Source organism: Xenia sp. Carnegie-2017, unplaced genomic scaffold (assembly GCF_021976095.1).
Source record: "Xenia sp. Carnegie-2017 unplaced genomic scaffold, XeniaSp_v1 HiC_scaffold_13, whole genome shotgun sequence".
NCBI classification, from domain to species: Eukaryota; Metazoa; Cnidaria; class Anthozoa; order Malacalcyonacea; family Xeniidae; genus Xenia; species Xenia sp. Carnegie-2017.
The window spans coordinates 8435737-8447800 of NW_025813436.1; the positions used below are offsets into that span (position 1 = coordinate 8435737).

The 12064-nt window shown below is 34.7% G+C and overlaps 2 protein-coding genes and 1 long non-coding RNA gene across 6 annotated transcripts; all 3 read left to right on the forward strand.

Annotated features, from left to right (window-relative positions):
* The first annotated feature begins 493 nt into the window (after positions 1–493).
* LOC124433347 (extracellular calcium-sensing receptor-like) lies at positions 494–3783 on the forward strand. Its single transcript, XM_046983108.1, has 4 exons — positions 494–530; positions 685–973; positions 1330–2111; positions 2281–3783. Exons 1-4 carry the CDS (start codon positions 494–496, stop codon positions 3495–3497), a joined length of 2325 nt encoding a protein of 774 aa, XP_046839064.1. The 3' UTR covers positions 3498–3783.
* A 1946-nt stretch (positions 3784–5729) lies between these two features.
* Positions 5730–10529, forward strand: LOC124453945 (extracellular calcium-sensing receptor-like). Of its 3 annotated transcripts, XM_047004779.1 has the most exons (6): positions 5731–5997; positions 6078–6270; positions 6660–6995; positions 7285–7573; positions 7930–8711; positions 8880–10529. In XM_047004779.1, the coding sequence occupies exons 3-6, from the start codon at positions 6683–6685 to the stop codon at positions 10163–10165; spliced, it is 2670 nt and encodes an 889-aa protein (XP_046860735.1). In that variant the 5' UTR covers positions 5731–5997; positions 6078–6270; positions 6660–6682; the 3' UTR covers positions 10166–10529. The 3 variants fall into 3 exon arrangements, with proteins under 3 accessions (XP_046860730.1, XP_046860735.1, XP_046860738.1); XM_047004774.1 differs by lacking the exon at positions 6078–6270 and having other exon boundaries at positions 5730–5997; XM_047004782.1 differs by lacking the exon at positions 6078–6270 and having other exon boundaries at positions 5731–5842.
* Positions 10530–11185: 656 nt separating this feature from the next.
* Positions 11186–11911, forward strand: LOC124453969. 2 transcript variants are annotated; one of them, XR_006951284.1, is made up of 5 exons: positions 11197–11238; positions 11309–11361; positions 11427–11505; positions 11601–11647; positions 11800–11910. It is a non-coding gene; the product is annotated as an uncharacterized LOC124453969 (long non-coding RNA). The 2 variants fall into 2 exon arrangements; XR_006951287.1 differs by having other exon boundaries at positions 11186–11238; positions 11309–11505; positions 11800–11911.
* Positions 11912–12064: the final 153 nt, after the last annotated feature.

Here is a 12064-nt window from a genome sequence, read left to right on the forward strand (position 1 = left end):
AATTTATAAAGTTTGCCTTTTACTCTACGTATTATTATAACGAATAAATATGATATAATTTAAGTTGTATTTTGTGTAAACAAGATTTTTATCATTCTTTAGGTCAACGATATTTCTTTACAGCAATGAACTTGTTTTATACATTTACTATCTTTGTTCTCTTGCGTGAATCGTCCAGCAAACAGAATTCGAATCGTGGACAAGCAAAGTTTCCAAGGCCCTTCGTCAGCAATTTTAGTGACATACGAATTGGTGGACTGTTTCCAATCCACATACGTGAATCTAATGACTCGCTGTGTGATCTACGTGTTCCTAAATACTCCTATATTCTTGACCACGACCGTATTCCGAGGTGTTACAGATTGAACAACAATGGAGTTATATGGAGCGAGACGTTACGCTTTTCTGTCGAGGCTATAAGACCTTGGTTTTTTAAGGGTAAAAAGTTGTTACCATGTTTGAAATAGTGTCTGGTCATATCCTTATGTAACAGATGTCACAGTTTTTTTATTATCTTGGCTTTGTAACGTGTAATGTTGAATATATTTTTCCTTTTTTGATTTTTTACTTAGAAACTTAATTCCTATAATTAACAAATCGTTAATTACATCTTCACTTGACACGCCAGAACTTAAGACTTTATGTTTAAACAAATTTTCATGTCTGCATAAAATCTTTTTCCAGCTACTAATTTGACATTGGGCTACGATATTCGGGACTCACTTAATAACGTCGACGTCGCTCTTGAAGCTGCTTTGGATTATACTTTGCTTCGATCTCGAACGCCAGACAGAAATAGCTCTCAAAAGTGCTCTTGCAACGACAATACCACGGAACCGTACATAGTCACTTTGATTGGTGGAGCACGCTCTGAGATATCGCAACGTGTTAATGCGATTGCTGGCGTATCATCACTTCCACAAATTAGCTACTCTAGTACTAGTGTCTCTTTGAGCAACAAGGAAGCATACAGGTGTGTATGTTAGTGTGTCAGTGTAGGTAGTGATAAATGAAGAACAGAAAACGAGAACAGTCTTTACACTATCTAAAATATAAACTCAGATAACGTGTGTCAGTGTAGGTAGTGATGAATGAACAACAGAGAATGAGAACAGTCTTTACACTATCTAAAATATAAACTAAGATAACGTGTGTCAGTGTAGGTAATGATGAATGAACAACCGAGAAAAAGAACAGTCTTTACACTATCTAAATTTTTATTAAAATTACGTTTATCAGTGTACGATAAACGAACGTATGTTTGTAGTAAAAAACCAGCATTATTATTCATCAAAATGATTTGCGAATGATGTACTTAAAACTTTCTAGGACTTTCATGCGTACCATACCTCCAGATAATTATCAAGCCCGTGCTATGGTTGATATCTTGAAACATTTCAACTGGTCATATGTTGCAACAGTAGCGACAGATGAAGATTATGGTCGTGGTGGAGTGGAGGTCTTTAACCAATTAGCACGACGTTATAACATATGTATCTCGTTACAACGGCTCTTTCATTTCAACATTAGCTCAGAAGACACGAAACAAGAAATTCGGAGTATTGTCAGAGATTTGAAAAAAATTGAAAGAACCAACGTGATTGTGTTGTTTTGCGAGCGTCCACGAGCTGTCGCTGTGCTTAAAGAAGCTCAAAAACAAGGGTTAACTGGGAAAACGTGGATTGCCACCGAGGCTTGGGGATTCAGTGATAGCGTTTATGATTTTGATTTATCGACAGTGGGCGGTATCGTGGGTATCGTTACACATACTCCCACTGTACCCTTATTTGAAAAACATTTGAGGAAGTTCAACTTAACCATGGAAAACCCTTGGATCTTAGAGTATGTACGCGAACATGGTTTTAACGTGACTGCTTTGAATCTAACGAGAAGCAAAACATCTTATATTATGGGTGCTGTTTATACTGTTGCATTGGGATTATTTGAGTACATGAATTGTACTGAAACAAAACCATATACTTACGAGAATTGCAATAGTAGTTATATAAAGAATATTGACTTGGAAAGGTTAAGAATGTATATGTTACAGGTGAATAGAACTGGATCCAGTAGTAGGTTGTTGAGTTACAATGAAGATGGAAATCCAGAAGGTATAATCACATTATGTGAATGACTTTATTTAATCATGAAATTATAATTGTTTGATGAGTTATTATTTTTTGAATAAACGATTTAATTAGTCGTCAAAACGTCAAATAGTCCCTCTACGATTACATTAAATGTCAAATAATTTCATAAAACATATTCTCCACCATTTAGTGATCTATTACAACATCAGCAACCTTCAACCTTCAAACAAAAATAAAAAAGGGAAAAGTTTTGTGTTCGTTGGAAGTTGGTCCAACGGTTTACTGAAAATTCGGAGTCCCATTTACTGGAACGGTGGTCGAAAAACCACCCCTGTCTCGGTGTGTTCGTTTCCATGCCCCCCGGGGATGTATCAAGTGAATAGTGATGTTGCTTGTTGCTGGGATTGTATACTTTGTCCACCCGGAAAATTTAAGGTCGGTATCGGACCAAACCAATGCGAGGAATGTCCTAACGGTTTTACATCTGATTCTAATCGTACGCGATGCTTGCGCATACCAGAAGAGTTTATCCGTTGGGATTCGGCAACTGCTGCCGTATTGACATCGTTTTCTGTGTTCGGAGTAATTGTGACGTTATTCGTGTTTGGTGTTTACTATAAACATCGTAAAACCCCTATCGTCATAGCTGCATCACGACATCCCTCTTTGCTCCTTCTCATAACTATAACTGTGATGTTTGCTCTACCATTGCTTTATATTGGACGTCCAAATACGTCTATTTGTCATGTTCAGCCTATAGCATTTGGCTTACTCATGACTTTGGCATCTTCACTGGTGCTAACCAAAACATTTCGACTCATTCAGATCTTTAATAACGTTGTAACCAACATCAAAGATAAATCCCTGGTTACAATGAAGACTCAGTTTCTTATGGTTTTCGTTTTGCTCGTTATTGAAGCTATTCTGATAGCAGTAATGGTGGATGTGCATCCTATTAAATTGCAATCCTTCGTAAGAGAGACCGCTGTACCTATCGGTTGCAATGATTCTGCACGTGATCTGCATACCGCTGTACTTTTGTATAACTGGCTTTTATCTATGGTGTGTGCAATAATGGCATTTCGTGCTCGTTCCCTTCCAGCCAACTTTAGTGAAGCACGTTTGATTACTTATGCTATGTTTTCATTTTCAGTAATATGGTTTTCTTTTATTATCGTCTTCACAGGAAGTATTCTTGATCGTTTTGCCATTTATATTTGTGTCGCTATTTTAGCGACTGCCGTGGATCTTCTTGCATGTATGTTTGCACCCAAGATATATGTGATTCTCTTTAAGCCTGAACTCAATCAAATGGAAGTTGTTCGTGCTGATATATACCGCTATACAATGAAACAGCGGGCGCGACCACTTTCTCCAAACCCTAATCCAGTGAAACTCAACACGTGAGAAATACGTTAGATGGTACTTTACCTCGTAGAAAATCTGCACACAGCATACAAGACGCCAAGTTGTGATGAAGTTTAAGTTTCAAAAGCTCTAAGTTTTTCACGAAAAATCTATGGACGTCGACCCAGCAGTTTAATCAAAAAAGAGCAACTCAGTGTATGTTTTAGAATTTTCTCTCTAGTAGTGAAAGACATTTATGATGATGAAAATATTAACATGTTGTAAAAATATTGATTGTAAATATCCTTGATTATGATGGATAATAAAGTAAAATTTACAGCTCCAATCGTTTATTATGCAAACTTTAAATTATCCTTTTAAATGGTCAAAGAAATATAGTTAGTCAATACACAATGATGTAAATAACTTACAAAACAATGCATTAAAAATAAATTTCACGTAATCTTAAATGCTTATAATGTGAATGAATATGAATTTTGAAAAGAAAAATTTATATTTGTGTTAATGTTAAGTATAAAAATTATTTTGGTTGTTTGATATAAAATTGAACAAAAACCACATCTCTCTATTGAACTGTATTTGATTGTACAGGGTTGCTCTGTGTTTGCGTATTTACAAAATGTCCTGTGAAATAATACAGACACAACGCAACTTGATAGTTTACTTCTTTAGTTTAGTCATGTTTTTGGTTCGAGATAACATTGGCTTTCAACTACAATATCAAATATTATTTTGTTTATGGCTTTTCAGTTTTAATGCAATCATTGCTGCAAAAATAAATGAGTACGTAGAATGTATTGAATTGAATATCGTTTGTTTCGTAAACACTTCAATTATGAGAATTTTTTAAAACAATTTTTGACAGGATTAATGCTGTTGTACAAACACTTGCTGACATCCTGCGAGACACAGGAAAAGAGAAAGAGAAAGTCATTCGTGGATTGACATCACGTTTCTATTGGAATTGAAAGTCATTCCGGATTCATGTAAACACCCCGTTATATATCTGTCTCAATATATGTTATTAAACTTTTGTTAAAATTCAAGTTTTGATTGATGTTTCTTTAAACTACCAACTGTCTATGTAAACATAGAGATTTTTTATTGTAAAAATTTTTAACCGTCTTAATACTTTATTTTTGTTATATACAGGTTATTGCTGTCTTAGTGAACAAGAAATGGGTGGATGAAGATATTGAAGTATGAATATGATTTTTTAAATACTTTACGCATTATCAAACAGTGAGAATGGTCTCATTTCTCCACAGGAAGATGTCAAATTCGTTCTCGAAGGGCTAACGAAAAGTGTACAAGATTTGAGGTAATCAAATCTCTTCTAAATTTTTCATCGTTTATTTTTTTTGTTTGTATTTTGTTCATCTTTAGTACATTTGACAAATATGCAGCAGAAATTCGGTCAGGTCGACTGGAGTGGAGTCCTGTTCACAAATCCGAGAAGTTTTGGGTAAGAAATTCATGCACAATCAACGAACATTACCATTATATAAGGGTTACTTCATTTAAGGATTGCTTATTTAATCTTATTTCAAGTAATTTCAGCGTCAAAATTCTCAAAGACTCAATGAAAAGAATTATGAATTAATAAAGTAAGTCTTAAAAACTCTATTCGTCCCCGTAAGTACGTCCATCTACGTACATCTACGTCCATCTACGTACATCTACATACATCTACGTACATCTACATACATCTACGTACATCAGGCTAATCATGATTGAAAAACTGCGTTTTTGTAATTTGTTATTTCATAATTCATTTAGGATTCTTACAAGATTGTTAGACACCTCTCAGGATCCTTTAATTTTATCTGTTTTTGCGCATGATGTTGGTGAATACGTGAGACACTTTCCCAGGGCCTGTGTTTCTGCCGACAGATGACAAAACAGGTGCAAAGCTTTAATTTTTAGGTTATCTAACAGTCGGATAATAATCTATACTATGCCCAATTCGTTTTTGGAGGACAAATTAACTTTTATTAAAGATTCGACATTTCACATTTGAGCTACATATAGTTTTTCAAAAACACTTATTGTGTGATTGCTAATAATGAAAATTTGGAATAATGACATTTATGTTTAACAAAATGATTTTTCAAAATCAAATAAAAAAGACATAAGTAAAGTCTGTATTTGTTAGGAAAAAAACTGATATAAAGCTATTTACGTCTCGCTTCGGCTCACATATATCTATGACATCAATGTAAATTATAACATCCTTTTCTTCTTGTTCGACTGTATTTCCAATCATACATACAGTTGGTTGTCTTTGTCTTCATGCACTCATTAGACTGTGTCTAACATACATATCCGGTCTCGAGTTGTCGTTATGTTGACTGTATTAGCTCAGATAACTTAAAATTAACGAGGTAAATGTTATCGCTTTTTTGCAGACGTTGTTGTTTAGATATATCAAACGATCATCATTACATTTTTACGAAGTTGAAGTTGTCAGTTGCAGTCTATGCAATTGTTTGACTCGACGTTGTCGATCTATTTGTCGTAACATTTAACAACTTCCTCGGTAAGATTAGTTGTCTGTATCAATTTCTTTAATAGTCATGTTTTTGAAAATTAATTTATTTCATCTCATATCATTGGTAGTTTTACATACTTATGTTCAAAAGTTGACAACAATCTCTTGCTCAAGCGATCCAGTGTCGTTTTATTTATTGGATTTGATTATCAGATCATATGAAACGCTATTAAAAACATACAGTAGGTGTAGTGTAGATCGAGTGAAGTGTTACTGGCGTAGCTATGATTTAACCCCATGTATATAACGTTGGCCATTCAGGTAAACACTATATTTTGGTCTGTTTTGTTACCTCTTTCTAAAAACCATCAGCTTGTGTGATACTAATAAATTTCTTTTTGTTTTGAAATATATGTCATAGTCTCATAGATTCAATCTGAAGCCCGATGGGTGTTGTTTTGGCTTAAAGTAGCATATACACATAAGAACTGACTAAAACTTATATGTATAAGGAAATAGAGAGTTTATGTAAAGTCATTTCATTACTTTAAAATTTTATATCTACGATTTGAGGATACACTACAACAAGTAGACATAGGAAGGCTAGGAATTTATAAAGTTTGCCTTTTACTCTACGTATTATTATAACGAATAAATGTGATATAATTTAAGTTGTTTGTTGTGTAAACAAGATTTTTATCATTCTTTAGGTCAACGATATTTCTTTACAGCAATGAACTTGTTTTATACATTTACTATCTTTGTTCTCTTGCGTGAATCGTCCAGCAAACAGAATTCGAATCGTGGACAAGCAAAGTTTCCAAGGCCCTTCGTCAGCAATTTTAGTGACATCCGAATTGGTGGACTGTTTCCAATCCACATACGTGAATCTAATGACTCGCTGTGTGATCTACGTGTTCCTAAATACTCCTATATTCTTGACCACAACCGTATTCCGAGGTGTTACCGATTGAACAACAATGGAGTTATATGGAGCGAGACGTTACGCTTTTCTGTCGAGGCCATAAGACCTGGGTTTTTTAATGGTAAAAAGTTGTTACCATGTTTGAAATAGTGTCTGGTCCTATCCTAAACAAAATATACAATTATTTTATGATTTGCCATTTTTTTGTTATAGTGACAGATGTCACAGTTTTTTTATTATCTTGGCTTTGTAACGTGTAATGTTGAATATATTTTTCCTTTTTTGATTTTTTACTTAGAAACTTATATCCTATAATTAACAAATCGTTAATTACATCTTCACTTGACACGCCAGAACTTAAGACTTTATGTTTAAACAAATTTTCATGTCTGCATAAAATCTTTTTCCAGCTACTAATTTGACATTGGGCTACGATATTCGGGACTCACTTAATAACGTCGACGTCGCCCTTGAAGCTGCTTTGGATTATACTTTGCTTCGATCTCGAACGCCAGACAGAAATAGCTCTCAAAAGTGCTCTTGCAACGACAATACCACGGAACCGTACATAGTCACTTTGATTGGTGGAGCACGCTCTGAGATATCGCAACGTGTTAATGCGATTGCTGGCGTATCATCACTTCCACAAATTAGCTACTCTAGTACTAGTGTCTCTTTGAGCAACAAGGAAGCATACAGGTATGTATGTTTGTGTGTCAGTGTAGGTAGTGATGAATGAACAACAGAGAATGAGAACAGTCTTTACACTATCTAAAATATAAACTAAGATAACGTGTGTCAGTGTAGGTAGTGATGAATGAACAACAGAAAATGAGAACAGTCTTTACACTATCTAAAATATAAACTAAGATAACGTGTGTCAGTGTAGGTAGTGATGAATGAACAACCGAGAAAAAGAACAGTCTTTACACTATCTAAATTTTTATTAAAATTACGTTTATCAGTGTACGATAAACGAACATATGTTTGTAGTAAAAAACCAGCATTATTATTCATCAAAATGATTTGCGAATGATGTACTTAAAACTTTCTAGGACTTTCATGCGTACCATACCTCCAGATAATTATCAAGCCCGTGCTATGGTTGACATCGTGAAACATTTCAACTGGTCATATGTTGCAACAGTAGCGACAGATGAAGATTATGGTCGTGGTGGAGTGGAGGTCTTTAACCAATTAGCACGACGTTATAACATATGTATCTCGTTAGAACGGCTCTTTCATTTCAACATTAGCTCAGAAGATACAAAACAAGAAATTCGGAGTATTGTCAGAGATTTGAAAAAAAATGAAAGAACCAACGTGATTGTGTTGTTTTGCGAGCGTCCACGAGCTGTCGCTGTGCTTAAAGAAGCTCAAAAACAAGGTTTAACTGGGAAAACGTGGATTGCCACCGAGGCTTGGGGATTCAGTGATAGCGTTTATGATTTTGATTTATCGACAGTGGGTGGTATCGTGGGTGTCGTCACACATACTCCCACTGTACCCTTATTTGAACAACATTTGAGAAAGTTCAACTTAACCATGGAAAACCCTTGGATCTTAGAGTATGTACGCGAACATGATTTTAACGTAACTGCTTTGAATCTAACGAGAAGCAAAACCTCTTATATTATGGATGCTGCTTATACTGTTGCATTGGGATTATTTGAGTACATGAATTGTACTGAAACAAAACCATATACTTACGAGAATTGCAATAGTAGTTATATAAAGAATATTGACTTGGAAAGGTTAAGAATGTATATGTTACAAGTGAATAGAACTGGATCCAGTAGTCGGTTGCTGAGTTACAATGAAGATGGAAATCCAGAAGGTATAATCACATTATGTGAATGATTTTATTTAATCATGAAATTATAATTGTTTGATGAGTTATTTTTTGAGTAAACGATTTAATTAGTCGTCAAAACGTCAAAGCTAGTCCCTCTACGATTACATTAAATGTCAAATAATTTCATAAAACATATTCTCCACCATTTAGTGATCTATTACAACATCAGCAACCTTCAACCTTCAAACAAAAATAAAAAAGGGAAAAGTTTTGTGTTCGTTGGAAGTTGGTCCAATGGTTTACTGAAAATTCGGAGTCCCATTTACTGGAACGGTGGTCGAAACACCACCCCTGTCTCGGTGTGTTCGTTTCCATGCCCCCCGGGGATGTATCAAGTGAATAGTGATGTTGCTTGTTGCTGGGATTGTATACTTTGTCCACCCGGACAATTTAAGGTCGGTATCGGACCCAACCAATGCGAGGAATGTCCTAACGGTTTTACATCTGATTCTAATCGTACGCGATGCTTGCGCATACCAGAAGAGTTTATCCGTTGGGATTCGGCAACTGCTGCCGTATTGACATCGTTTTCTGTGTTCGGAGTAATTGTGACGTCATTCATGTTTGGTGTTTACTATAAACATCGTAAAACCCCTATCGTCAAAGCTGCATCACGATATCCCTCTTTGCTCCTTCTCATAACTATAACTGTGATGTTTGCTCTACCATTGCTTTATATTGGACGTCCAAATACGTCTATTTGTCATGTTCAGCCTATAGCATTTGGCTTACTCATGACTTTGGCATCTTCACTGGTGCTAACCAAAACATTTCGACTCATTCAGATCTTTAATAACGTTGTAACCAACATCAAAGATAAATCCCTGGTTACAATGAAGACTCAGTTTCTTATGGTTTTCGTTTTGCTCGTTATTGAAGCTATTCTGATAGCAGTAATGGTGGATGTGCATCCTATTAAATTGCAATCCTTCGTAAGAGAGACCGCTGTACCTATCGGTTGCAATGATTCTGCACGTGATCTGCATACCGCTGTACTTTTGTATAACTGGCTTTTATCTATGGTGTGTGCAATAATGGCATTTCGTGCTCGTTCCCTTCCAGCCAACTTTAGCGAAGCACGTTTGATTACTTATGCTATGTTTTCATTTTCAGTAATATGGCTTTCCTTTATTATCGTCTTCACAGGAAGTATTCTTGATCGTTTTGCCATTTATATTTGTGTCGCTATTTTAGCGACTGCCGTGGATCTTCTTGCATGTATGTTTGCACCCAAGATATATGTGATTCTCTTTAAGCCTGAACTCAATCAAATGGAAGTTGTTCGTGCTGATATATACCGCTATACAATGAAACAGCGGGCGCGATCACTTTCTCCCAATCCCGAATCCAGTGAAACTCAACACGTGAGAAATACGTTAGATGGTACTTTACCTCGTAGAAAATCTGCACACAGCATACAAGACGCTAAGTTGTGAAACTAGCCAAGTGATGAAGTTTAAGTTTTAAAAGCTCTAAGTTTTTCAGGAAAAATCATCGGACGTCGACCCAGCAGTTTAATCAAAAAAGAGCAACTCAGTGTATGAATGTTTTAGAATTTGCTCCCTAGTTGTGAAAGACATTTATGATGATGAAAATATTAACATGTTGTAAAAATATTGATTGTAAATATCCTTGATTATGATGGATAATAAAGTAAAATTTACAGCTCCAATCGTTTATTATGCAAACTTTAAATTATCCTTTTAAATGGTCAAAGAAATATAGTTAGTCAATACACAATGATGTAAATAACTTACAAAACAATGCATTAAAAATAAATTTCACGTTTATTTCAATTTATATTTGTGTTAATGTAAAGTATAAAAATTATTTTGGTTGTTTGATATAAAATTGAACAAAAACCACATCTCTCTATTGAACTGTATTTGATTGTACAGGGTTGCTCTGTGTTTGCGTATTTACAAAATGTCCTGTGAAATAATACAGACACAACGCAACTTGATAGTTTACTTCTTTAGTTTAGTCATGTTTTTGGTTCGAGATAACATTGGCTTTCAACTACAATACCAAATAATATTTTGTTTATGGCTTTTCAGTTTTAATGCAATCATTGCTGCAAAAATAAATGAGTAAGTAGAATGTATTGAATTGAATATCGTTTGTTTCGTAAACACTTCAATTATGAGAGTTTTTTAAAATATTTTTTGACAGGATTAATGCTGTTGTACAAACACTTGCTGACATCCTGCGAGACACAGGAAAAGAGAAAGAGAAAGTCATTCGTGGATTGACATCTTGTTTCAATTGGAAATGAAAGTCATTCTGGTTTCATGTAAACACCCCGTTATATATCTGTCTCAATATATAAGTTATTAAACTTTTGTTAAAATTCAAGTTTTGATTGATGTTTCTTTAAACTACCAACTGTCTGTGTATATATAGAGATTTTTTAATGTAAAAATCTTTAACCGTCTTAATACTTTATTTTTTTTTGTATACAGGTTATTGCTGTTTAGTGAACAAGAAATGGGTGGATGAAGATATTGAAGTATAAATATGATTTTTTAAATACTTTACGCGTACTCAAACATAGTGAGAATGGTCTCATTTCTCCACAGGAAGATGTCGAATTCGTTCACGAACGGCTAACGGAAAGTATACAAGATTTGAGGTAATCAAATGTCTTCTAAATTTTTCATCGTTTATTTTTTTTGTTTGTATTTTGTTCGTCTTTAGTACATTTGACGAATACGCAGCAGAAGTTCGGTCAGGTCGACTGGAGTGGAGTCCTGTTCACAAATCCGAGAAGTTTTGGGTAAGAAATTCATGCACAATCAACGAACATTACCATTATATTAGGGTTACTTCATTTAAGGATTGCTTATTTAATCGTATTTCAAATAATTTCAGCGTGAAAATTCTCAAAGACTCAATGAAAAGAATTATGAATTAATAAAGTAAGTCTTAAAAACTCTATTCGTCCCCGTAAGTACGTACATCTACGTACATCTACATACATCTACGTACATCTACGTACATCTACGTACATCAGGCTAATCATGATTGAAAAACTGCGTTTTTGTAATTTGTTATTTCATAATTCATTTAGGATTCTTACAAGATTGTTAGACACCTCTCAGGATCCTTTAATTTTATCTGTTTTTGCGCATGATGTTGGTGAATACGTGAGACACTTTCCAAGGGCCTGTGTTTCTGCCGACAGATGACAAAACAGGTGCAAAGCTTTAATTTTTAGGTTATGGAACAGTCGGATAATAATCTATACTATGCCCAATTCGTTTTTGGAGGACAAATTAACTTTTATTAAAGATTCGACATTTCACATTTGAGCTACATATAGTTTATTCAAAAAC